General features: G+C 43.4%; 1 protein-coding gene across 3 annotated transcripts in view; it reads right to left on the bottom strand.

The window, feature by feature from the left end:
• Window positions 1-21,809: 21,809 nt before the first annotated feature.
• ppp1r12a (protein phosphatase 1, regulatory subunit 12A) overlaps window positions 21,810-27,827 on the bottom strand; it is a 104,202-nt gene continuing 98,184 nt past the window's right edge. For all 3 annotated transcript variants that reach the window (XM_084338449.1, XM_084338451.1, XM_084338450.1), the window contains 2 exons: window positions 27,571-27,621; window positions 21,810-22,111 (listed from right to left, as the gene is read on the bottom strand). In XM_084338449.1, the coding sequence (XP_084194575.1) occupies window positions 22,025-22,111; window positions 27,571-27,621 (138 nt within the window). In that variant the 3' untranslated portion in view covers window positions 21,810-22,024. The remainder of the gene's footprint in view (window positions 22,112-27,570; window positions 27,622-27,827) is intronic.

The following is a 27,827-nucleotide window of genomic DNA, read 5'->3' as shown; positions in this document are numbered from 1 at the left end:
GTTAGATTAGATTACATTGAAATGTATTGTCATCATACAGCATAAGTACATTACAATGAAAATAAGTGGGGCATCCAACCCGAGTGCAAATGTAACAGTAAAGTGCAATAGTAATATTAATATAGTGATTAAGCTGGGTATAAGATATATACATTTGTTCTACTGAGTATAATGCTAATCACATGTATGTACAGAGTTGTAATATATTTAAATGTTTAAAACATTTTCTTATGTACCCCAGTTGCTATTGCATGCACATATTTGTTTTATTACATGTATATGTACATACATACCAACTATTCGCCTGTTTTATTCTCCACCCATCCATAGCAACACTATTATCACCGACATCCAAGAAGGGGGATCCCCCCTTGAACGGCCCTTCTAAGGTTTCTCTCCTCCACATCGCCTGTGGTGCTTTTTTCCTATTGCTAGGTTTTTCCTTACCTTCGCTGGGGTATGTCTGGGAGTGTTGCATTTATTACTGTTATGGTTTGTAACCGACCCCAATCGCACAACACAAGACAGGTATGAGAGTAAGCCAAGAACTGGGCATTTATTGAAACACACAGAAAACGGCACTGTCCCTTTAAGGGAGAACACAAATTACAGGGAAACAAGAAATGGGAAAATAGGCACAGTGCCTTTAAGAGGCGAGCTGGCTAAGGGGAAGGCTAAGGGAAGGCTAACGGACTGGGCGAGGGCAAGGGACAAGGCAGGAACAGGGAGGACTAGGAGGACTGGACAGGGAGGACTAGGAGGAACAGGAGGACTGGACAGGGAGGACTAGGATGACTAGGAGGACTGGACAGGGAGGACTAGGAGGACTAGAGAGGGGAAACAGGGACAGAGGCCCGCGGAGGCGGGCTGGGGACAGGGAGGACTAGGAGGACTAGAGTGGGGAAACAGGGACAGAGGCCCGTGGAGGCGGGCTGGGGACAGGGAGGACTAGGAGGACTAGACAGGGAGGACTAGGATGACTAGGGTGGGGAAACAGGGACAGAGGCCCGCGGAGGCGGGCTGGGGACAGGGAGGACTAGGAGGACTAGAGAGGGGAAAACAGACAAAGACTGGGATACAAGCATTAGAAGAATGTTGCTGCTCTGCAGCTTCTCCCGGGAAGGTTCGTCTGAGGAATCTGACAGTGACGTCAGAGCCGCTCTGCAGAATCCTCTCGGCAGCTCTCCGAGGTGGAAACGGGACAGAGAGGGAGAGAGAGAGCGGGTTAGCTCAGAGTACAGTTGGGAACAGAGCAGGTGACAGGAGAAGTGACTTGTCCCAAAACAGAGTAATCCAAGTGACTGAATCTTCGGTGTAAATACACACTGCGAGTAATGTCCCAACAACAATCCACGTGATAGAATCTTCGGTGCAAATACACACAGTGAGCGAAGTCCCAATTATAATCCAAGTGATAATATCTTCGGTGTGAATACACACAGTGAGCGATGTTCAAGCAAATATTATCCCAAATGAACAATCCAAAAAGCAGGCACAGGGTGAGTGACAGTCTGAACAAAAAGCAGGATCTCTTCAGTGTTTAACACACACGAAAAACGATAGGGTCAAAAGACAGTCTTGCAAAACTCACCCAGGCGCTGTGTGTAAAGAGAGCAGGATCAAACAGGGCGAGCGCGTCGCTCCGGGGAACGGGTTGTCCAAGCGGAGGTCTGAGTGGATGCGCGTCTGGAGTGAAGAGCGCGTCAGGCTCGGAGGTCTGGATGGTGCGCGTCTGCTTGGAGTACGCGCCGGTACGGAGGACGCATCTGCTGCGCGGAGGTCTGGAGTGGAACACCGGAATACCTCCCGTAGAGGTTTAGAGAGCGCAGTACGGTGTCTCCTTCCAGGCAAACGGCGACAGGTGGCGAAGGCTTGAGCGCATCTGGCGCGGAGGTCTGGGGTGGAACACTGGAATACCTCCCGTAGAGAATTAGGGAGCGCAGTACAATCTCTCCCTCCAGGCAACGGCGACAGGTGGCCAAAGCTTGCACCTCGTCTCACGCCGGAGATAAAACAGCATACAGACAGAAACAGAACTCCCGTAGGAGCCTATAGACAGAGAACCTCCCGAAGGAGTTAGGTGATAGAGATATGATACGGAACGACCCGACAGGAACTGAGGGGAGAGCGAGGTACTTAAAGCCCACAGGGGAACTAATTAGAATACACGTCAGGTGCGTGAAGGTAATTGATACTTGAACTAGAAGTGTGTGTTCGGCACCAGACCAATCAAACACATAATGACAGGTAGTCCAAGGGTGTGGCTGCTGAAGAGCAAACGAACGCGAGGGTGGGGGCTAGTGAAGTGAGGAGACAGGGAATTAAAGTACAGGGAACAGGAATTAAAGGTCCAGGGAGAGGAGAACCTCACAATTACTTTACATTTATTTTGGATTTCATGGTGGGTTTTTTGTTCTTGATTTATTGGGATGTTTCTTCTTGAATAGTTTAAAAGAAGACTTGGCCGGCCCATGGGGACATTAACTTGTGATTTCGGGCTTTACAAATCAATTTGATTTGATTTAATATGCATTTAGATGTCCAGTGATACAGGTATAAAGACACTATGGTCAGGCACTCTACTACTGGCCCCTGAGCAGTTAACAACACTGGAGCGGTTAAAGCTGAGGTGCCTTGCTCCAGGGCACAGCGAGCAGGCACGTGCACACATAGAGCCCAACGGGTGCACAAGCAATTGCCCTTTTGTGCCTCATAAAAAAGTGCCCTTTTTATGCCAATTATTTTGACCATATTTTCTTTTTTACCTCCATATAGAGAGAGTGATCTGCAATCTGCTTGGGTTGGGGGTGCAATTCCTAACAGGCTCAACCATATGGATACAAGTTCCCATATTATGTGCATTACACAAACTAAAAACAGATATTACATTACATTACACAAACTAAAAACAGATATTACATTACATTACAAAAACTAAAAACAGATATTACATTACATTACACAAACTAAAAACAGATATTACATTACATTACACAAACTAAAAACAGATATTACATTACATTACACAAACTAAAAACAGATATTACATCAGGCACATTGGAACAGGGGGTGCGGCGGGTGCAGCAGCCCCTAGTGGCAGCTTCAGTTACTGCACAAAAGTAAAAACGGTATTTTTATATACTGTAACAATATAAGTTATAAGTTGATCCTGCTCAAAGCACTTGACTTCACAATTACACTGACACACTTGTAAATACGTTAATTCTTGTTAGATTGCCCGACTGTATTATTTTCCTCGCTGTGTGGAATACAGTTGTGTCTGAGGGGAGTGGCCGCTGGCTGACAGTGCTCCCTGCTGTCTCGGGTGTCGGAGAGGAGACGCACAGATGAGAGAGGAGATGAGAATGAATGAATGAAAACTTTATTTAACAGATTGCAGAATGGGTACAATACATGGCTCAATACACACAATTAACACTTTGAGTGCCACGCCGGGTTTTCCTTTTTACCCCCTTGATGCCACGGTCCACTTCAATGTTAACGTTAATATCGCCTAATCTATGTTTTAAATTATGGCTATGTGTCTAATCTGCCCGTCGCTTATCAAAGAATACTTTTCCAGTCAGTGCTGTCAAGGCAGATTGGTTTTTTATCGCTTCATTTCCGTTTCAGAGCATTTTGAAAAGCACCCGTTTTGAGGTAAAAAACTGTTCATTCTAGACCATTCTGTGATAATCGTCTTTTACTGGAATATTCCAGAACGTTGATATTCGTCTGCCTATTTATGAATCGTTTTCAAATAAACGCTAGATGATCAATATTATACGTGCACGCAAGCACATTCGCGCCGCGCACGGATAATCGCCGTGTTCATTTCCTCTTGGACTTTTACAGTGAAACCGAAAGAGCCCATTTCACAAAACAGCCTATATCTTCATCAAAATTTGTCTGATTATCCTAACACTGATAACATAGATTCCTTACCTGACATCAGATGGTATCCAACTGGTATATTCCAATTCCTGATCACCATTCGAAAAAATCGATAAGTGTATGGATCCAACGTGATACAGTAGTACACATGATTCCGCGGGGCTGAGAGGCTCCAGAATGAACTGTGGTAACCCCGGCTGGATCAGTGGACTGGAAAATGTGGAGTACTGGATTTTTTCCCCCATCCATTTTCATTGAGTCCATTCCAAAATCCCTTATGTCATCTAGGAGACGATAGGGGGCGCTTTTTTCCACATATGATCGCCGGCGGCGCTCGGGTATACTCAGGTAGGCTCGCGTGATGCAATATGATTTCAGATCGCTAAAAAAATAAATAAAAAAAAATCTGAGAAATCTCGTGTGTGGCTTTCAACATAACTATCGGAAACCCGAGATATCTTGTGTGTGGCAGTGAAAGTGTTAAGGGGATGCAGACCAGAGAAAGACGTTTGTCTTGTTTACATCAGGGTCCCCCATTTTCAATTCATAGTGTTGTTCCATAGACGCACCAAAATCCATTGCGGTTGAAAATTTGCCGCAAAACATTAATATCTTTGGAACCGTTTGTGTTCAATTGTATCTGAATCGGGAGATGATCTTCTCTCGTCACAATTGAAATTGTATTTCTCCGTCGAGCAAGAGCTGGCTGGCAGTCTCATTGAATAATAGTGTATATATAATATATATATTATACGCACTCCGAAAGTCTATAAACTTGTGCCTAACGGAGCAGAGGTCCCCAACCATCGGGTCGCGGACCGATGTAATATAAAACACTTAATTAGCCGTGCATTGATAATACAATTGGTATCAGCTGTGTAACGGCTTAATTTAGGCACGACAGTGTCGTTGTAGGAGATTCATTAACTCTAACATTGAAGCTAACCCATATATAGAAATGTGTCATACAGACTTGGAGATGGAGCCAAGTGAGGTATTCAGAAGTTCAAGTGAGGTGTGTTTGTTTTTATTTCTTCAGGCTTGAAAAGTCAAAATAAAACAATTATTATATTCTTCTCGTTTGCCTCACGTCTCACGTAATTTTCAGTTAAAGGGTCATTAGAAATAACTTATTTCAAAGCCATTCTAAACAACGAACGTTCCTCTCACGGCTTTCTGAAAAAAAATATCTCAGATAGGCCGCACCCCCTGCCGATTTAAAGTTCCAACGTACCTGTATTACATTACATTACAAAAACTAAAAACAGATATTACATTACATTACACAAACTAAAAACAGATATTACATTACATTACACAAACTAAAAACAGATATTACATTACATTACACAAACTAAAAACAGATATTACATTACATTACACAAACTAAAAACAGATATTACATTACATTACACAAACTAAAAACAGATATTGTCTGAATTACTAGAAGAAAGAAATGCACCACCTTTGGCTTATAGTAATTTATTAATTTATTAGGATTTATTTTGGTCTAATAAATGTTTAAGGTTTTTAGATGGATCCCCTGCTGCCTCCTCCTCCTCTTCCTCCTCTTCCTCTTCCTCCTCCTCCTGCTCCTACTCTTCCTCATCTTCCTCCTCCTCCTCCTCTTCCTCCTCTTCCTCCTCCTCTTCCTCCTCTTCCTCCTCTTCCTCCGCCGCCTCCTCCTACTCTTCCTCATCTTCCTCCTCCGCCTAATCATCCTCCTCCTCCTACTCTTCCACATCTTCCTCCTCCTCCTTCTCCTGCTCCTCCTGCTCCTGCTCCTACTCTTCCTCATCTTCCCCCTCCTCCTCCTCCTCTCCTCCTCCTGCTCCTCCTCCTCCTCCTCCTCCTCCTCCTCCTCCTCCTCCTCCTCCTCCTCCTCCTCCTCCTCCTCCTCCACGGGGAGCAGCGTACTGGCTCATGTTAAATGGCAGGCCATGCATTATGCAGCAGCTTAGGTAACCGTGCTGTGTCTTCATGTCCTCGGCTGCAGTCCACCTGTCGCTGCTCTGGTCGTAGCGCTCCACCTTGTTGGAGATGGAGGTGAAGCCATTGTGGCCTCCGACCACGAAGAGCAGGTCGTCCAGCACCGCGATGCCAAAGTGGCTGCGGGGGGTGAGCATGTCGGGCAGGGCGCTCCAGGAGTCAGTCAAGGGGCTGTAGGCCTCCGCGCTACGCAGGGCGTGTCCACGGTCTTCCCCTCCCACCTGAGGACAGGACACATGAGAGGAATGATTTAGTGTGTGGCTCAGGCAGGCAGGCAGGCATACACTGTATTAATCCACTTAGGGAAATGAGGGCATCACAAAAGCATTGCAAGTCAAATGATACATATCTATAGAAATATCTAGTATAAAGCATTTGTCTCCGTGTGCACCTACCACATAGACTTGTCCTCCGTACGCAGCGACTCCCACTCTGCTACGCCTGCTGCTCATGGGGGCGATCAGAGTCCACTGGTCGGTGTCTGGGCTGTAGCACTCAGCTGTGAGCAGATACTCCGTCCAGTTCTTGCCACCACAGATGTAAACCTGTAATAAGAACGAATATTCTAATTTAGTTTATATATTCCATTTGATTTCATTCTACTTTAATTGTCTGTTAATGTTGATGCACCAAAGGACCCAGACACATCTTTTGTATGTGCAAGCTTACTTGGCAATAAAGACATTTATGATTTCTGATCTAACGTTCCTTGTGTTCATCTAGCACCCTGTGTCCCTCAGTTCCACCCACCTTGCCCTGGAGGGCTGCTGCCCCGGCGCGGCTCCTGTGCTCCAGCATGGGTGAGATCACTGTCCACTGGTTGGTTTCAGGCTCGTAGCGCTCGGCGGTGTTCAGATGCACGCCTCCGTCGAACCCTCCCATGGCGTAGATACAGCCGTCCAACGCGACCACGCTGAGCTGAATGCGGCGTGAGTGCATGGGAGCCGCCTGCAGCCAGCTGCGAGTGACAGGGTTGAACCTGCACACACTGCTGAGATCCTCTACGCCGTCCCAGCCGCCGACGCAGTAGACCAGACCGCGGAGATGAGCGGTGGCGTGGAGATGAGCGGTGGCGTGGAGATGAGAGGTGGCGTGGAGATGAGCGGTGGCGTGGAGATGAGCGGTGGCGCGGAAGGCCCGGGGACTCTCCCCCTCAACGCTCACGTCCATCCATCCACCGGCTCGGATATTGTAAGCCTCCATGCCACCTCGGCCTCCGATGGCCAATAGGACCTCCTGGGGCCGGCGTGGGCGGGTCAGGGGGTTTGGGAGCCTGTCGGAGCCAGGGGGGTTCAGGACGCTGAGGATGAGGGGCCTGCAGTCGTGGCTGTCCCTCACCACAGGGTTGTTCTGGACGTTGCTCCTGAAGTAGTCAGGCCTCATCAAGCCCATGCGAACCTGGGAAGAGACAAGCAGACAGCGGGTACAACTTAGACATCGGTTGTAGACGGTTTCTGTTGCTAGGGAACAGTTTGGACCCAAATATTTGAGAACCACTGTACTAGGGAACCTAGTGTTGTTTTAATGTAATGCACAGTAATACATTTTTTTTTTTTTTTTTATAAATGTTTTTATTTTATTTTATTTTCATACATAAAACAGAACATAACAGTACAATAATAATAATAATAATAATAATAATAATAATAATAATAATAATAATAATAATAATAATAATAATAATAATAATAATAATAATAATAATAATAATAATAATAATAATAACAATGACAACAGCGACGACAACAATAATAACAGTAACATGAATCATAATGACCTTGACAAGAGACAGACAAACAAGAAAAAGTAAAATAATACAAATTCAATTAAAAATAAATGTGGCTCAGGCACTAGCAACCATGTTTGTGTATCCGTAATACAATTAGTTACCTTGGGCAGCAGCAAAGTGATGTGTTTTTTACGCTCCTCACAGGAGTGGTCGATCCAACGGAGGATGGCCTCGAACACCGTCTCCTCGCTCTTCACGTTCAGGTCATCCCTCTCGATGATGTCCACCAGTTGCTGCGGGGACAGCTCCACAAACTCCTGTGAGACGTGCAACATCTCCTCAAAGTGGCACACGATGCAGAGCTGGGCCTTGTGCCTCAGGTCAGGGCAGCAGTACATGTCCGCGAACCTCCAGATGCCGACACAGTTTTCCAGAGACAGCTGGCCTTCTAGGAAGTCAGAGCATGCTCCTACTATGCCAGTGACGCGAAGCTGGTCTGCAGCCACCAGAAGCTCTTCCACGTTCTCTGCTGTCACCAGCACAAAGCGTGTGTAGGCGTACTCTATGATGAGCTGCATCATACCCGGGGACACCCCAGGGATAGTGTAGACGAGTTGCTCTGAGTCGCTCCAGCGAGTGAAAAGGGCTCTGTGGGACGCAGAGTATAAAGATATCTGATGAGTAAACAGTAAGCAACATTCTGTCCTGTGTAGTAATTAGGGCTGACCCCTATTAGTTGAATAGTCGACTAATCGGTCGAAAGGAGCCGTAGTCGACTGCCAACTTCTTAGAAGCGTGGCTAACGCTAATGGCATGCATACCAGAGGCCAACTGCCTAAGAAAACAGGCACAGAGGCACTGAAAGAGGATTTCACCCATCTAATGAACACATTAGACTAGACAAATATCAAGATGTATCCATCAGTGGACCAATTGCATGCTTTTGCAGAGGACAAGAAGCCTTCAGTCGACTCCTTCAGACATTAAGCACCCCCCACACCCAAAAATGGAATGATAAAAAAAAATATATATATATTATACTTTTTTTCAAACTTTTTTTATATATACCGTAAATCCTCAAATATAGGACGGGTCTTCTATTTACCTCAGCTGCAAAGAGCACCAGGCCTTTATTAGAGAGATGCTTATATAAGAGGCAGGCCTTAATTTCTAAAAATGACACTCATGGACATAATCCCTTCATTTTCAGACTTTTATAGCATTATTATTATTATTTTTATTTTTTAATACGTACATTGTCTGTCTACATTTATTTAGACTAGCATTGGTATTTAAATATTGAGTGCAGTTGAGTAATTGTGGGATTAACGTAATTCACACACTGAAGTTGGAACTGTCTACTAGGTTGCGGGGTCCGGGGACGGTTTAGCGTAGGGCTGGGCGATAAAACGATAACGATAACTATCGCGATAAATTATTTCCTCGAAATAAACATGAAACGTGGTCGCAAAGTTTCGATATATCGATTTTCCAAGCTTGGCTCCGTTCAGCCTCGGCTCAGCACACTCACTAACAACAACCAACGTTACGTGATGACGTGCTTACGCACAACAGCTAACAACCAATCAGTGAAGGAGATGGCCGAGAGCGAAGTAGACCCGGAAGGAGGTAGGACTCACTCAACAACAAGGCTTGCTAGGCTAATTAGCTTGCACGGCGATGTTTTATATATTTACGTGCTGAGTATGTGTGTGGCGTGAATTCTGAGGCCACGTTTATAGTAGTGGGGGTATACAGTGGACGTCGTTTCAATATATTGTGGCGGAAGAGAGTATTTTAGTGTCATATTTAGCACATTGTCATGGAATACATCGCTTAGATACAACAGGCTGGCTAGGATAACTAGCTTGCACGGCACTGTTTTATATATTTACGTGCAGAGTATGTGTGTGTTTTGAATTCTGAGGCCACGTTTATAGTAGTGTGGGGTATACAGTTCGTTTCAATATATTGTGGCGGAAGAGAGTATTTTAGTGTCATATTTATTGTCATGAGATACTCCACTTGTCGGCTAACTGCTAACGTGCGCGGACTGATGACGACATCAACTCGACTTGAGACATTCGCAGCAGCATAAGAAGTTAATTAAACTTGACAGACATTATATCGACGATAATTATCGATATCGAATTATATGAAAATAATTTTATAATTTTATCGCGATAACGTTTTTGGTCATATCGCCCAGCCCTAGCGTGTGGTACCTTCTCGACTTCCTCAGTCGAATCGAGTTGTTGACATGCAGTAGCTTTAGCTACTAACGTTATCATAGCATCATGATCTGTAATGTGTCAACTGGACAACGCCAGCCTCTCCTGCCAACGCCATATAGCGAACGTTAACGTTTGCAAACGAAGTCAACGTCATCCAGCTGACACCACAGATCTAGATATTATGACAACGTTAGCTAGCGGCTAGCGCTAAAGCTAACCAGAGGGAAACGTTAATGTACGGTAGTCAGTGTAGCAGGAGGCAGCACTTGATTTCCATTGGCAAGAGTTTATCTCATTCTATATCACGGCACGAAAAATAAAAAAAATAACGTTTTGAGACCGGCCTGTGTTTGTCTAAATGCATCAAACCCCCGGCCATTATAAGAGGCCCCTCCTTTATTGGAGGTCCCTCCTCTATTTGAGGATTTATGGTAGTCGACTAATAGTGGACTAACGGCAAATTTTGGCCAATCATAGTCAACTATCCAAATCCTTAGTCGGGGACAGCCCTAGTAGTAATATATTTTCACTGTAGAAGTATAGGGTCTTAGCACAGTAGAAGTATATTATCTTTTTACAGTAGAAGTACAGTATAGTATATGTTTACAGTAGAAGTACAGTATAGTATCTGTTTACAGTAGAAATACAGTATAGTATCGGTTTACAGTAGAAGTACAGTATCTGTTTACAGTAGAAGTACAGTATAGTATATTTTACATTATAAGTACAGTATAATATCTGTTTACAGTAGAAGTACAGTATAGTATCTGTTTACAGTAAAAGTACAGTATGGTATCTGTCTACTAACCAAGCTAACCTGAACCAAGCTAACCTGAACCAAGCTAAACTTACCTGAAATAGTCACTGCAGTCACACAGGAGGGCCTTGTGGGCATTCAACTCAGTGCTGTTGACTTTAATAACCACATCACAGAGCCTTCCCTCCAGACGCAGCTCATTAAGGATTGTACAGGCCATTGTTTCCTTTTCCATGTGGATTTTAAATGGTATCTACAGAATATATTCAAGCTTACAGACAAGTAGCCGGAAACAACAAGTGATATCTTCACTTGTCTTCTGAGATCTGAAATCTTCTGAGAGAATTGTTGAATATATACTGTACACAAATGTTCTAGAATGTTCTATTATGACATCACAAATGTTCTAGAATTGTTTGATTATGACATCATACTGTGACATCACAAATGTTCTAGAGTTTGATTATGACATCATACTGTGACATCACAAATGTTCTAGAATGTTCTATTATGTGACATCACAAATGTTCTAGAATGTTTGATTATGACATCATACTGTGACATCACAAATGTTCTAGAATGTTCTATTATGACATCATACTGTGACATCACAAATGTTCTAGAATGTTTGATTATGACATCATACTGTGACATCACAATGGAACGTGTTTGAGGCCATTTGAATAATAAATAATAACATGTTTGAGGCCATTTGAACCAAGCTAACCTGAACCAAGCTAAACTTACCTGAAATAGTCACTGCAGTCACACAGGAGGGCCTTGTGGGCATTCAGCTCAGTGCTGTTGACTTTAATAACCACATCACAGAGCCTTCTCTCCAGACGCAGCTCATTAAGGATTGTACAGGACATTGTTTCCTTTTCCATGTGGGGATTTTAAATTGTATCTACAGAATATATTCAAGCTTACAGACAAGTAGCCAGAAACAACAAGTGCTATCTTGACTTGGTCTTCTGAGATCTGAGATCTTCTTCTTCTTCTTCTTATTTGAATTTCCGGCAGAGTAGACGCATCGAGGCGTATTACTGCCCTCCGCAATCCTGAGAATTGTTGAATATATACTGTACACAAATGTTCTAGAATGTTCTATTATGACATCACAAATGTTCTAGATTGTTTGATTATGACATCATACTGTGACATCACAAATGTTCTAGAATGTTTGATTATGACATCATACTGTGACAACACAAATGTTCTAGAATGTTTGATTATGACATAAGTTCAAGTTCAAGTTTCTTTAATAGTTGTCATACAGAAGTACAGAATACTTTTATACAAAATGCTTCTTACTGTTACGCTCCAGAGACTGCAAGACAAGATAAGTATGAAATAAAATAACATAGTATAGCATGTAAATAGAAGTAAAAAAGTGAGGTCACAGTGTTCAGTATAGACATATGTACAATGTTCGATGCAGAATAGACGTAACTGAGTTACCATATAATATACAATACTATGCAGTGTACTAATATACAATACTATATAGTGCAAGGCAGAAATGGGATGAGGTGCAATTTAGGTACAATTTACAGTAGGTGTACGAGTTGTAGTGCAAATCCTTTATCAATAAATATAAAGTGTGTTTGTGTGATCTAGAGTGTGGAGAGTGGGTGCTGCAGTGTGTTGTTTGTTTAAGTGAGTGTGTGTGTGTGGGTGTGTGTGCTGTGTGCATTTGATGGTTGTTGCATAGTGTTTATTGTTCGTTTAGCAGCCTGATGGCCTGGGGATAGAAGCTTCTTCTGCGTCTTTCTGTGCTCGCCTTAAGACTCCGGTATCGCTTGCAGGCCCGGACTGGCCATCGGGAGCACCGGGAGTTTTCCCGGTGGCCTGGCCTGCACAGATTTAAAAAAAAAAATTATATTAAAAAAAAATATTATATATATTTTTTATTATAATTTTTAATTTTAATTTTTTGCCAGGCCATTGTTTCTAGTTGTGGCGGCGGCGCGGCGCGATCGTTTTTAGATAAACAGGTGGATGGGGAACAACCAGGATTTCACTGTCTGCGACAGAGTTGGAGAACTATCTGACTCTCTCTCCCTCAAGCGGACACACACACAATGGAGCCGTGCTGCCGCTTGTGATTGGTGGAGGCGGGACCAGGCAATACAACTGATTGACAGTGGAGGCGGCAAATGGAATGGCAGATGGCACACTCCCAAAAGGAGTTGTTAAATCTGACATTACAAAAAACAATATGTGGTGGTTATTACAAACATCTCAAAACAAACTGGCCAGACTACTGCTTGACCTTACTCCTAGAACCCACCTCACCCCTGCCCACTTTGACAACCTACAGTAGGATGGCTTAGAGTAGACGACAGAGTACAGCAACTTGCAATGGGCCTGGTCTACAAGATACACTACACGACCAAGGTACCCATGTACATGTCAAAATACTTCCCAAAGGTCAGTGAATACCACGATCACAACACCAGAGGGAGCTCCACAAATCATGTTAAACCCAGATTCGGCTCAAACAAGGGACTAAACACGTTTCGCAATTATGCCACATCAATGTGGAACGCCCTACCCAAAGCTGTAAAGGAATGTGAATCACTACCCACTTTCAAAAACACTCTCAAAAAACACCTAAGGGAGACTGCAACTCGAAACTGGCCCCTGTAAATGTCCGAACACAACCCCCTCCAATGTACAGTAAATTACCAAGTATGGTCTTGTCAATATTCCAATGTACAGTTTTGTTTGTACAGTTGTACAGTGTCCCCCACCCACCCCTCCTACCCAACCCCCCTCCCCCCCACTCCTACCCAACCCCCCCCCCCACCCAATCCACCTCCAATGTACAGTCCCCCCCACCCCCACCCCCCCCACCTACCCAATCCAATGTACAGTTTCTACGTCAAATGTATATACTCTTTTTTCTGGACTCTTTTTGTATCACAAACTACTGTATTTGCAAATCTGGTATGTCATAAATGTATAGATGTAGCAGTACTGTCTATCTGAATGTCATGTATGTCATATATGTTACGATGAATTGAAAATGGGGGACCCTGATGTAAACAAGACAAAAGTCTTTCTCTGGTCTGCATCCCCTTAACAATTGTATGTATTGAGCTGTACTGTACTGTACCCATTCTGCAATCTGTTAATAAAGTTTTCAATCAATCAATCAATCAATCAATGATTGGGGCTGAAGTTGAATAAACAATTTATGAAAGAGAGAGTCAAAATAATTCCAAGATAATTCAAAGATTACACACCTTTGCCACATTGGCTACAAACATAATCACTGCAAAGTTATCAAACAAATAAGAATCTGATCACACACAAGGGTTAAGTTGTTGTTCCCTTTCTAATTTCCTCAAAAACATCTAGTCTAGTTAATGTGATCAATATTATTTGACAATTGATGCTTTTTGTTGGAAATTTCAGTCAGTGAGCTCATACTTTGAGCTCATTTTATAGTTAAAATGATTGAGACAACGCAATGCTCACCACACGTGATACATGTGTCACTATTCTGGCAGTGGCTACTGTTATTAGAGTATTGTAATGAAAGGTCTGTTATTTAATGTTTGTGTAAAGGGCTATTTTAACTGTTGATGGGTAGTGCATCAGTAAAGTGAATATGGTATTGTGCTCTTGCTCTGTTTGAATAGGTGGAGAGAGTGGTTAACTGTATTATAATAGTAAATAGAAAAATATGTTGTGCTCTTGCTTTTTTCTTTTTGAAGATGGAGAGAGTACCATTGCTAGTGCGACAACAGTTTTATTTGAGGTTCATAACAGTACATTGTACTAAGCAATTGTTGGCTCATTAGTTTGTGATTCACATGCACTAAAATTCACCAGAATGCAGGAAATTAAGTCTTTGTAACAAAAAATTTCCGGGTGGGGGACCCCCAGACCCCCCGCTTAAAAAGTGGCCTGATTGGGGCTATATTTCGCGCTATATCTCCCAGTATGAATTATTTCCCCAGTCCGGCCCTGATCGCTTGCCTGACCGCAGCAGTTCAAAGAGGCAGTTGTTCGGGTGGCTGGAGTCCTTGATGATTCTCTTAGCCTTCCCCCTGCACCGCTTGTTGTAAATGTTCTGGAGGGTGGGAAGCCCCCCTCCAATTGTGCGTTCGGCTGAACGTGTCACTCTTTGTAGTCTGCTACGGTCTTGTGCAGTGCTATTCCCAAACCAGGAGGTGATGTTGCCAGTCAGGATGCTCTCTATTGTACATGAGTAGAAGTTCCTAAGGATCTTCTGACTGACTTGGACCTTCCTTAGGCGCCTGAGGAAGTAGAGGCGTTGTCGTGCCTTCTTCACAACACTGTCAATGTGTGTGGTCCATGTCAAGTCCTCGGATATGTGGGCTCCGAGGTACTTGAAACTGTTCACTCTCTCAACCGGTGCCCCGTCGATGCTGAGGGGGCTGTAGTCCTTGACCCCCGACCTCCTGAAGTCCACAATCATCTCTTTTGTTTTGCTGACGTTCAGGGAGAGGCAGTTCTCCTGACACCACTGTGACAGATTCTCTACCTCTTCCAGGTAGGCCCTCTCGTCGTTGGCAGAGATCAGGCCCACCACCAATGTTCCCCCTAAGGTGCGCCCGTGCGCGCGCGCGCACATGGCAAAACGCTCCTGCGCACATCTGAAATCGGTCACAAAAAAAAAAATCTGTTTTTTTTTTTTTTTTTTTTTTTTTTTTTTTTTTATTCAACAATATGTTCACATCTTAAACTCATACTGAGGCCTTAGTTTTGGTTTTAAATTGCATATCATCATTCATTTATTTATTGTCACACAGAGCAGAAGAATTTTGCCAAAACAAACCAATAGTATCCAGCTGCAGAACGGCAGACCAGCCACACTCTCAGACCCAAACACATTTCCTTTGATTTAATTATACATTAAATGATTTATGTCAAGGATTGCAATGCCTCGCTTGAATGAAGTTAACTTTTCACCTGGATAACGTCAACATTCAGGGTGAATGTAATGTGAGAAATTGGGATAAAAAAATATATTAACCGGTTAATCGGCAGGTGACATGTTGCTCAGTAGTTGCTGATGTCTGCTCAGGAGGTTTGAGTGTTTGCTCAGACCAAAAAATAATTAGAGGGAACATTGCCCACCACTACTGTGTCATCAGCAAATTTGATGATTGTGTTAATGTTCCGCTGTGCCACGCAGCATACTGTGACATCACAAATGTTCTAGTGTTTGATTATGACATCATACTGTGACATCACAAATGTTCTAGAATGTTTGATTATGACATCATACTGTGACATCACAAATGTTCTAGAATGTTTGATTATGACATCATACTGTGACATCACAATGGAACATGTTTGAGTTCCATTTGAATAATTTAAATATGTTGACATTAAAAAAGAACAAATAAAATGATAAAACTACATAAAACAATGATACAAATTATAATAAAATATTTAAGTAAAATGTATAGAAATAAAGAAAAATAAGACAATGAAATAAAGATAATAATTCATTTAAAAGCTATTTTAAAAGGGTAAGTTTTGAGCATTGCCAACCGAGTGCTGTGCTAACAGATTTGCGCGAACACATTTATGGAGATGTATGGGCCTTTTAAGTCAGTGACTTAAAGTGTCTTTTAAGTGTCTTCCCCGCCCAAAAAGGGCCCCCAAAAATAGCACAGGCCCAGTGCCCTTTTCAGCCTTTGAGCACCTGCCCCTCTAAAGTCCTGTGCACGTCCCTGACGCTCACTTAAAACAGCGCAGGTTCGTGGCCGCCACAGGCTTGCCCAGTGAGAGGATTCTCCGGCGCTGCAGCTGGACCCTATTGGACGAGGGATGAAGTAAAACAATCAATATAAATACAGCCACGGGCGGCGATTAAGTCCACACGTAACAAGAGACGTGAAAAGAATTAAGACACCAAGAACACGAAGAAGATGAAGAAAAATAGGAGAAGGATATTCTTTTTTTTTTTGATCCACTTTTTCTCCCATTTTCTATATTTTCTCCCATCCCAATTTCGTATCATCCAATTCAACCCTCCCCTGTCACGAACGCTGTTTCTTGCCTCCCACAAGCCGGCTGCAGTGAGGACTAAGTCATACATAGCACAAGTCCCCTCCGGTACTTGAGGTAACAGCAGTCGCATCTTTTCACCTGCGCAGCTCGACCTCTCAGTGTCGAGGAGTAACGCGTGGGAGGCTCACGCTGCCCCCGACACTTCCTGATTCTACTGCGCAGGCGCACCAACCGACTTGTAGGAGTCGCTTGTTCACAACGTTCGATCCCCACCCTTCAGTTTTTCCCTCCCCGTAATACGGCCAATGTGTATTACTGCGGACGACCAGCCAAACTGAAAAACAATGTGGAGAGCTGGATTCGAACACGCGAATCCTAGCGTCTCCACACTGGTGGCGAGTGCCTTAGACCACTACACCACCTAGCCGCCCTAGGAGAAGGATATTCTATTCTATTTTATTACTGAATGAAACCGTAAACAAAGGCCTGGGATGTTAGATCCTAATATGAAAAACTGATTTACCGTAACCTTGCTAGCTCTTTTATCTTTTTTATGCTAGTTTATGCCTGTATTTTTTACTGCTATGAAGCACTTTGAACTGCAATTTCTGTATGAAAAGTGCTATACAAATAAGGTTTATATTAACGGTATGCGGTCATACAGCATGAACTTCATAAATAATGCATTAAAAGATGTTGGTTCCTAGATGCCATGCAGCAAATTTCACAAGTTACAGTCGTAGAGTTGAAACAAAGGAAGGGATTAAAAAAATATCCCAAATAGGGGTAGTTAGCTAATCGAATATGGCAAGATCTCATAGGTCATTGTAAGATACGATAAGATATTCCTTTAACGATCCCCTTGGGGAAATTCCAGCATCATGGGGGAGGGGAGGGAGGCACATGTGCATGGTAATAGTAGAAGACAAACACATGCAATAAAATTATAGTACAGTAAAAAAGTTAAAATAGGCACTGTAAACAATATAATTAACTATGAATATACGTATATGAGCAAGTAGGCAGTGTGATCAAAGGTGCAGAGGGGGGTCTGTGTGCCCCATCAGTTATATATATATAAAAAAAAACGGGGCTGTGTAAAAATGTATATAATAATAATATAAACAATAAAAACGAATAGCACTTTTATTGATAAATAGCAGAGGCCAATGGCAAAAGTGTGTGTAATTGACAAAGTTTCAAATTTACATGAATTGTTGAGGCTTTAAAATCCCAATAATGATGAGTAACAAAAATATAAAAAAAATACAAACACCTCACAAGGGATAGGTACCAGCATAGATATCTATATATCTATGGGTACCAGCATACAATGTTCCTCTCATTTGGGCAGACAACAGTTCTGGTGATTTTTAAAGTTTTTTTTATTTTACTTTTGAACTTGGCCTGATGGTGGTGCTAGAGTAAAGGTCATGGGGTCACCAACTTTGCTAAATTGATAGTTATATGTATAGTATAGCATTTACAACAGTGCTGTATATACCACATATTTACTGCATATATATATATATACATACAGTATCCATATTTGTCTGAATATACCTGCATATAACCCATAACTCTGTATGATAGCATGTACAAATGCTGTATATACCATATATCCTTCTTACAAATCTGTAGATACTATATCTATACATATCCTACTCTTACTAGTTACGCTGCTGGCCAGTATGACTACTACCATATCGTCTTTATACCTGCATCACCATACATATTATACTAAAACTCTGTACATACATCTGATTAGCACTACACTCAGTAGTACTCATTTGTATATTTTGTACCCATTTTAATCACCTGTATGTTATATATTGCCGTTGCACTTTACTGTGACATTTGCACTTCTTTTCGTTGTACTGTACTTGTGCTGTATAATGATGAGCGTATGTATAATGATGCCCGTACATTTAAATCTAATGTATCAGTCATCTTGGTTTCATAAAAAGGTTCTATGAGCCGTCATAGACTCACACAACGGAACAATTACAATAAGCAAAAACCTCCTGTGAAATGTCACGGTACCATTTCACCATCCACATCAAAATTCACATGATAAATCTTTTTTTTTTTTTTAAATGAATGAAATACATGTTAACGTAAAAAAAAATTAGAAGGCCAAGAAGAAAATAGGCAAACACAAGAGCGTTACAATGTACAAGTTTATTTTTTAATGAACTCTTCAGTGGTTGGTTGGTAGTCACAGCACAGCTTGCATGTATGAAGCCACACAACTATTTTACATGATGACAGGAACATTTAAAAAGGGAAGGAGGGGCAGGGAAGGGGGGGTGAAAAGAAAAAAAACTCTAAACGAAAGAGTCGATGGCCAACAGTCCATCTGCAGCGACGTCTTTTTTCTTTACTACAGTATTCTTAAAAAGGCCACTGAAATGCATAAATTGTATTTTTTCTCTGATGCATGGACTCATTAAATCTTTGATGAAGTTTCTGCATGAACCCGACATCAAGACTCCTCACATGGCATTGACAGTGCATGTAGACCGTGTAAAAAGGACTGGGTTAGCGATACCTAAGATCTCTTAGTGACAACAAACACCTCGGCTATAATACTACAGCTTTTTTTGTTTAAAAAAAGAAAAGAAAAGAAAATGAACAGCACTCTTCCAAAGATATTGGATACAATGTGTGAAATGTAGTGAAGCAATTATATTATTATTTTGTATCTCACAATTATGTGAACAGGTTTTTTTTCTCTCTTCTTTTTTACTCAAAAGAAAAAAGAAAATGCACTGAACACTGGCGGCCGTCCCCTTTATATGAGAGCAGCCCTACTGGCATCCAATGTCTTTAGACTATTAAAAAAAAAAAAAAAAAAAAAAGTTTAAAAACACACTTTTTTGTCCTCTGGAATTTGTATATTTTTAATAGTAACAGACGGGAATCATAAACGCATGCCATGTGCTGGTCTCAAACAATACATACAGGTATATACAGCATCACTCAGTACCTGCTAAAATGAAGTGAGAAATACAAGAGTACAATCTGACTACACTACAAACTTAAAAAGGAAAAATAAAAAGGGGGGGGGGTAGGGGGTGATGGCGAGTGATCAATGGAAGTGGGAGGGGGGAGTGAAAATCCTACTGTTGATGGACTCATCATTAAAGCATTTTTTTTTTATTAAAAAGAAATAAATGCATATTGCACATACAGTGAAAGCTTAAATTCACCAGGTCCACCTTGCTCTGTAAAGCGAGAATTCCATTTCCCTCTCAGGAGGAAGACAAACAGAGGGGTACAGAGGTGGGAGGAGGGGGGGGGTGCGGAGCAAGGGTATCACTTGCACCAAGACAGGGGCAGCTTGGAAGTCCTCTGCTGCATGAAAGAGCCCTTTGCGTGGGGCAGAAACTGGCACTTGGGGGGTAGAGGAGAAGAGAGGAGGAACGGAGGGAGGAGGAGGAGTGTAAAGGGGGAAACTGCACATCACACAACACTTACACAGGAAGAGGAACGGGGAAAAAATAATAGAGGAAAAAATACATCAAATAAGAGATTGTGGCACAAATAAAATCAAGTGTTGAGTAATAACTTCTTCTGTGACAGCAGAGAGAGAGAGGAGAGATTGATGAAAGTGTTTTTTTTTCTTCTTCTTTTTCTTATGTACATCTAAGGCTTATTGGTTAATAGTTTTCAGGCTTTCCACGCGCCGCTCACGACCCCCTTTCCTTCCTCGCCAGGTACAACTTGAATGCTTTCCCTCTGGCCGTACAGCAGCCACAGAGTCGGGTGGATTCAGGTGGATTCTAAACCCTAGGAGGTGGACTGAGAGGGCGGGGTGGACTGAGAGGGTGGGGTGGGTAGGTAGAGTCTTTTACTGAGAGGGCGGGAGGGCGGGGTGGACTGAGAGGGTGGGGTGGGTGCGTAGAGTCTTTTACTGAGAGGGCGGGAGGGCGGGGTGGGTGCGTAGAGTCTTTTACTGAGAGGGCGGGAGGGTGGGGTGGAGTCTTTTACCAACACACTTGCAGTTCAGCGTTCGGGTTCTGCGATCTGATTGGCCACTGACGTTTCTCTCTGCGCCAATCGCGTTACGCCTAGTTCTGCTCTACCATCCTCAGTTAACGTAATTTATACAAATGGAAGTATTGATTTCGCCGTAATGAATCATTAAAAAAATATACCGTTAACTGGAATACCGGTATGTTAGTTTCTTACACATATGTTGGATTATGTAATTGGTTTGTCATGACAAACTAATATAAAATCGTGAATTAACCGGTGGTTATCCTATAGCCCTAGTTATATGTACATTTCAACAAAGTGGAGCGGCAGGGGAAGACCTCCATAGCATACGCCTTCAAATCCAGCTAGCGTTGATGCCATTCAGAATTTATTAACATCGCTACAACAACACAGTAACGTTAATATAATTACATGCATCATTGTTTACAATGAACGGTGGGGCTAATCGAAAGGACTGGACACGGACAAGTTAAACAGCGATCAATTAACCGGACACACAAGCAGAAGGCGACGCATCATTTTTACTTCCGGTCGGGGGAAAAGTTAGTTTAGGTTCGTGTTAAGGTTAGATAATGTACAAAATAAACGTATTTCCGGTGTAAACGTATAGACGTCGCTCTTTTATTTTGAAACCCCCCGACCGGAAGTAAGTATTGATGCGTCGCCTTCTGCTTGTGTATCCGGTTAATTGATCGCTGTTTAACTTGTCCGTGTCCAGTCCTTTCGATTAGCCCCACCGTTCATTGTAAACAATGATGCATGTAATTATATTAACGTTACTGTGTTGTTGTAGCGATGTTAATAAATTCTGAATGGCATCAACGCTAGCTGGATTTGAAGGCGTATGCTATGGAGGTCTTCCCCTGCCGCTCCACTTTGTTGAAATGTACATATAACTAGGGCTATAGGATAACCACCGGTTAATTCACGATTTTATATTAGTTTGTCATGACAAACCAATTACATAATCCAACATATGTGTAAGAAACTAACATATTCCAGTTAACGGTATATTTTTTTAATGATTCGTTACGGCGAAATCAATACTTCCATTTGTATAAATTACGTTAACTGAGGATAGTAGAGTAGAACTAGGCGTAACGCGATTGGCGCAGAGAGAAACGTCAGTGGCCAATCAGATCGCAGAACCCGAACGCTGAACTGCAAGTGTGTTGGTAAAAGACTCCACGCGGGGGGGGGGGGATGATGGATGGAGGGGTGGAGGCTGCGGTGGGAGGAGGAGGAGCAGAGGGAGACAGGAGTTTGGGGGAGGGGTGCGTGGAGGAAAAAAAAGGGAAAAAAGGAGTCTTCTTGTCTCTGATGTCTGTTGCAATTAATATCTAAATGTGCAATTCCATTAGTCACTGTCACGGGGGAGTGGGTGTGCAGAAGGGGGTGGGCTGGGGGGGGGGGGGGGGTGTTCTACTTGGAGAGCTTGCTAATGACTCGAATGAGGGCTCCGTTCTCGTCCTTTAGTCTCTGGTTGTCTGCTTTCAAGTCTGGTAGCGTCTGAAAGAGAGAACACAAAAAAAGAAAAGATAGAGAGGGGGGGGGGGGGGGGGGGAGGGGGGAGAGGGCTTAAATGAGTCTCGACAGATACAGTGTTGTTGACCAGACGGGGGCGTTTTTTTACATATTGCACCGTGTGTGTGTATGTATATATGTGTGTGTATGTATGCATGTATATATATGTGTGTGTGTGTGTGTGTGTGTGTGTGTGTGTGTGTGTGTGTGTGTGTGTATATATGCGTGTGTGTCTGTGATCTTGGAGCGGCAGTCACACAGCATCTCTCTCTTGTTCCAGGCAGGTGGAGGCAGCAGGCACACTACAGGCCAAGAGTCTCCGGTACAGAGCCATGCAACAGTCACAGGGGCTGCTCACAGAACCAGGAAATAAACGTCAAGGTCTTCAAATGCATAGCAGAGCCAAAAAAAGAAAACAAAAAAAATTCCACCTGATCAAAACAGTCACTCTTTTTTATTTGACACTTTGTGAGGTCGTGTACAACCGTGCACAATAGTACAGCTCTGGCCTTTTCCATTTTATAATTATTCTTTTATTTGAATTTAAGATTATATTCCATTTTATTCTACATTAATTGTCTCGTCTGTTATAATGTCGCACCAAAAAAGGACCAAATCAAATTCCTTGTAAATGCGAACTACTTGGCAATAAAGACTTTCTGATGCAGAATCGCAGGCCAACGACGCAGCGTCTACAGACACCTGGACAGTGGCTCCAGAATCTACTTTTTAGACCCACCCTCAGCTCATAAACAGGGGAGCGTTTAACGGTAATGTGTCCACTCTGGCTCTCGCCGCGGACACTCGCATCCTGCAGGTTCTGGGCAGATAACTGCCGGGGTCGTCGTTGCCTCTGAGCAATTTAACAGAATGACCGTTTCCCTGCTCGACAACTCACAGCAGCAGGATGGTTAACTCTCAAACTGGCTGCAATAGAAAAATATATTGAATTACTGTGGAAAAAGCATTCTATATGAAGATTACCCATTCTACTGGGTGACCATAGAGGAGTGGCTGTCGACTCTAAAACTGTACCTACTCAGCATAATCGCCTGGCGGTTTGTAGATATGTGTTGAACCATTACGGCTAGAGCACTTTTATTTAGCAATCATAGAAAATGGTTTCAATCTATTCTGAAGTCCACTGTTGACACACACTGCACACAGAAAAGATCACAACCAACTCAAAAAAACCAACAGATAGCACTACAGATGACAACCAACCAACCAACCTGCGGGCTCTTTGTACCACAAGGTCAAACCACTTGAGTGACAGGTCGGGGGGCGGGGTCGAATGAACAGGAAGCCCAATATTTAGTATTGCATGACACTGATCAGAACAGCTGGTGCACCTGTTGCTGCGGCCTGATGCCACTGAGAGGTGAGGCTTTGGTGATGTCATCTGGGAAAAGTATGAGGGGGGGGGGGGGGGGTTTGAAGACGTGTCCAATCTCTCTTCAAGATGTGGGCCACGTGTCGACGCAGAAAAGAAAAGCCACGTCATGCAAAGAAGCCAGAACAAGCCAAACGGAACGCCGGCGCCCCCTGGCGGAGGAGGAGGCTTCAAGACTCAGAGGTGGGCGTGAAGAGAAGGGACTTTCCTTTACAGTACTTTGTAAGAGTCGTTTTGATAAGAAAACCGTGCAACTTTAACTCTTTTTATTAAGAAACCCCAGAGGATTCAGTTCCGACAGCCGTCGTCAAAAACACCTGCAAACAACCTAAATTGATACTCACTCACCTGACTGTTACCGTTTCATCTACATTATATATATAATTATAAACCACATAAGAGCCATCATTATATGGATTTTGTGCAGATTTATTATGGATATTGTACTGTAAAAGGAGAGTGCCCGGTCAAAAACCAAACAAAAAACGCCCTCCCCGATCTGAAACCCAAGAGGCCTGGGGAGGCGGAGGAGGGGGAGGCAGAGCATCAAACACCATGGAGGGGGGGGGGGCGGCTGGACACCTGCCTGTCTATGGGCGCGCGGGGCGCAGCACGAATGGAGCATGAGAAGGGTGGGGGTTTGGGGTGAGGGGGCTGGGGAGGAGGAGGAGGAGGGCGTGGCTAGAGGTGGACGGCGGGCAGGTGGCTGCAGGCGGACTGGGACAGCTTGGCCACCACGCGGGCCAGGGCCCGGTTCTCTGCCTGCAGCCGCTCCTGGACCTGCCTCAGGGCCTGTACCTGCTTTACCTGGGGGAGGTTCTGGAGGGAGAAGAACCACAACACAGGAGGGGGGGGGGGGGGGGAGAGAGAGAGACAGAGAGAGAGAGAGAGAGAGAGAGAGGAGAACCACAACACAGGAGGGGGGGGGGAGAGAGAGAGAGAGAGAGAGAGAGGGAGAGAGAGAGAGAGGAGGAGAGAGGGAGAGAGAAGAGAGAAGAGAGGAGAGAGGAGAGACACAGACAGAAGGAGAGAGAGAGAGAGAGAGACAGAGAGAGAAGGAGAGAGAGAGAGAGAGAGAGAGACAGAGAGACACAGAGACAGAGACACAGAGAGACAGAGACAGAGAGGGAGAGGGAGAGGGAGAGGGAGAGGGAGAGGGAGAGGGAGAGGGAGAGGGGAGAGAGAGAGAGAGAGAGAGAGAGAGAGAGAGAGAGAGAGAGGGAGAGAGGAGAGAGAGAGAGGGAGAGGGAGAGAGGAGAGAGAGAGAGGGAGAGAGAAGAGAGGAGAGAGGAGAGAGAGAAGAGACACAGACAGAAGGAGAGAGAGAGAGAGAGAGACAGAGACAGAGACAGAGACAGAAGGAGAGAGAGAGAGACAGAGAGAGAGAGAAAGACAGAGAGAGAGAGAGAGAGAGAGAGAGAGAGAGAGAGAGAGAGAGAGAGAGAGAGACACAGACAGAAGGAGAGAGAGACAGAAGGAGAGAAACAGACAGAAGGAGAGAAACGGAAGGAGAGAGAAACAGACAGGAGGAGAGAAACAGACCGGAGAGAGAAACAGACAGGAGGAAGAGAAACAGACCGGAGAGAGAAACAGACAGGAGGAAGAGAAACAGACCGGAGAGAGAAACAAGGGAGGTGAAAAGAGGTATAGAAAGGAGGAAAGGGGCAGAGAAACAACGTGATAGAACAGAGAAGGAGGGTGTAATGTAAGGAGGAGTGTGGCAGAAGAAATAGGGAATTATATTGAAAGGAATTAAAGAGAAAGATGAAACGATACAAATTTAAAAAAAGACAAGTGAAGGGGCCGAGAGGAGGAAGAGGAAGAAGAAGCAGAAGCAGAAGAAGAAGAAGAAAGGGAAGACGGTTAGAAAATGTGGGACGACAGCCTTCTGAAACTGGAGGGATGATGAGAGCTCTCCGTGGTGGCGGCCTGTTTGTTTGGGGGGATGCCTCTGAGAGAGAGAGGGGGGGCGGCTGGCTGGGATCAACACAGACTACATTACAGCAGGGCTGACAGAACCAGCTGACTCGGGCCTAATGGATGTTTCCACACAGAACTAGGGCCTTTATTAAATTGGACTTCTCTCTTAGAACAGCGTCCACGTTCATATCAACATGCTGTTGCCGGGTGAAACAACCGGACCAATACACGCTCGGGTAGATATTCTGCACTAAATGCAATAGGTATAAAATCACTCCCTCAATAAGGCTGGATGTGGGGTGGAGTGGAGTGGCCGGTGTACCGAATTGGGGGGGGGGGGGGGTTTCCTTGCCAACAAATGAATTATCCATCCAGCGCCTGCGAGTGCCAGAGGTCATCGATGTGTGATGGCCCCTTGCAGTCAAACAATGTCCAGGCACGCACTCCAGGTTTTTCCAAATTTATTGGCAGCCTGTAATCATGACGTTTCGGTGTGAACACACCTTCTTCAGAATGGCTTGCATGAAGCATGAAGGGTAAGTGACCCTAGTAAATACAAGTCAAACAGGAAGTGACAACATAGGAAGTGACAACACATTCCCACAAGAGATCTGCAAAAAAGTACAAAATACCACTTACAAGCACAACCTTTTCAGAATTATGTAAATCAAAAAGAAGCATGTAAATAAAAATAAAAAAGAAACAGTAAATCACAAAGAGATATATCTATATATAGTTATATATATTTTATACAGAGTAGGCCTACATAAACACTCATGACCCATATAAGCCATCTTTCAATTATAAAGAATGATAAATGAAAATAGTAAACAATCGAATGAAATGAAATAATCAAATGAAACAGGTCAAAACATTTTCTTCATTGAGGCCTCTAGGCTCTAGACAATCCAGAAAATGAATATAGAAGCATTCCCTTTGTAGCAAGAGCCTGTCTCTGTCGCCGCCTCTTGGTGGTCTCAAGACCTGCTCTATACCCATGTATTTTAAGCCAGAAATATCATGTCCTAACTTATTAAAGTGCCTTGCAACTGAAGACTTCTCGTAATTTCTTCTTATAGAACATTTGTGCTCCGAAATTCGATAATAAGTTAGGACATGATATTTCTGGCTTAAAATACATGGGTATAGAGCAGGTCTTGAGACCACCAAGAGGCGGCGACAGAGACAGGCTCTTGCTACAAAGGGAATGCTTCTATATTCATTTTCTGGATTGTCTAGAGCCTAGAGGCCTCAATGAAGAAAATGTTTTGACCTGTTTCATTTGATTATTTCATTTCATTCGATTGTTTACTATTTTCATTTATCATTCTTTATAATTGAAAGATGGCTTATATGGGTCATGAGTGTTTATGTTTAGAGTTTAAGATGTAGGCCTACTCTGTATAAAATATATATAACTATATATAGATATATCTCTTTGTGATTTACTGTTTCTTTTTTATTTTTATTTACATGCTTCTTTTTGATTTACATAATTCTGAAAAGGTTGTGCTTGTAAGTGGTATTTTGTACTTTTTTGCAGATCACTTGTGGGAATGTGTTGTCACTTCCTATGTTGTCACTTCCTGTTTGACTTGTATTTACTAGGGTCACTTACACTTCATGCTTCATGCAAGCCATTCTGAAGAAGGTGTGTTCACACCGAAACGTCATGATTACAGGCTGCCAATAAATTTGGAAAAACCTGGAGTGCGTGCCTGGACATTGTTTCCCTATTTTTTATGTATGATATCAGAGGTTACAGCACCCAGTGTCAAGTCTAGTGAGGTGAGCGCGTTCTACTACTTTTTTCCCTTGCAGTCAAATACATTAGCTGTAATTTACATTTCTATGGCCGGTAAGGTTACATTTGCACACCGGGAATCACTCGGCACTGAAAAACAAACTGATTCTTTTAACAGGCCAACTCAACTCGTTCCAGAGCGGCTGGACGGTTCTGTGCATTTTTTTTAAGATAACAAAACGAGGTCGTGACCCCCCCCGCTACAGCTTCGCTACCTCGAGCGCCGCCGACGATAGGCCGTCTCACTCGACCGGCTGTGATAGAGGAACCTCTTGTTCCAACAAACAAGACCCGTTAAAAATCAATGTAGGTGGTGTGAGACGTTACCTTCAGTTCCTCCTCCATCTCAGAGATCTTCCTTTCTAGAGCTCTTCTTTCCTGCAAAGGAGACGAGTGTTAACCTCAGGTTTAGCTTTTGCACACGCTGTATATTCACAACAAGCACGCGTGTACGTCACATCAGCATAGGCTCTACACGCTGCACGTGTGTGTGTGTGTGTGTGCACGTCTGTATGGGAGAGAGAGAGAGAGGGTGAGGATGGAGCTAGAAGCACACTCATGAACACACGCATGACCGTGAGTGT

This window comes from Notolepis coatsorum (genome assembly GCF_963971535.1).
Source record: "Notolepis coatsorum genome assembly, contig: SUPER_15_unloc_1, whole genome shotgun sequence".
NCBI lineage: Eukaryota > Metazoa > Chordata > Actinopteri > Aulopiformes > Paralepididae > Notolepis > Notolepis coatsorum.
The sequence above is the reverse complement of the archived record's forward strand: the minus strand, read 5'-3'. Positions and strand labels throughout refer to the sequence as shown.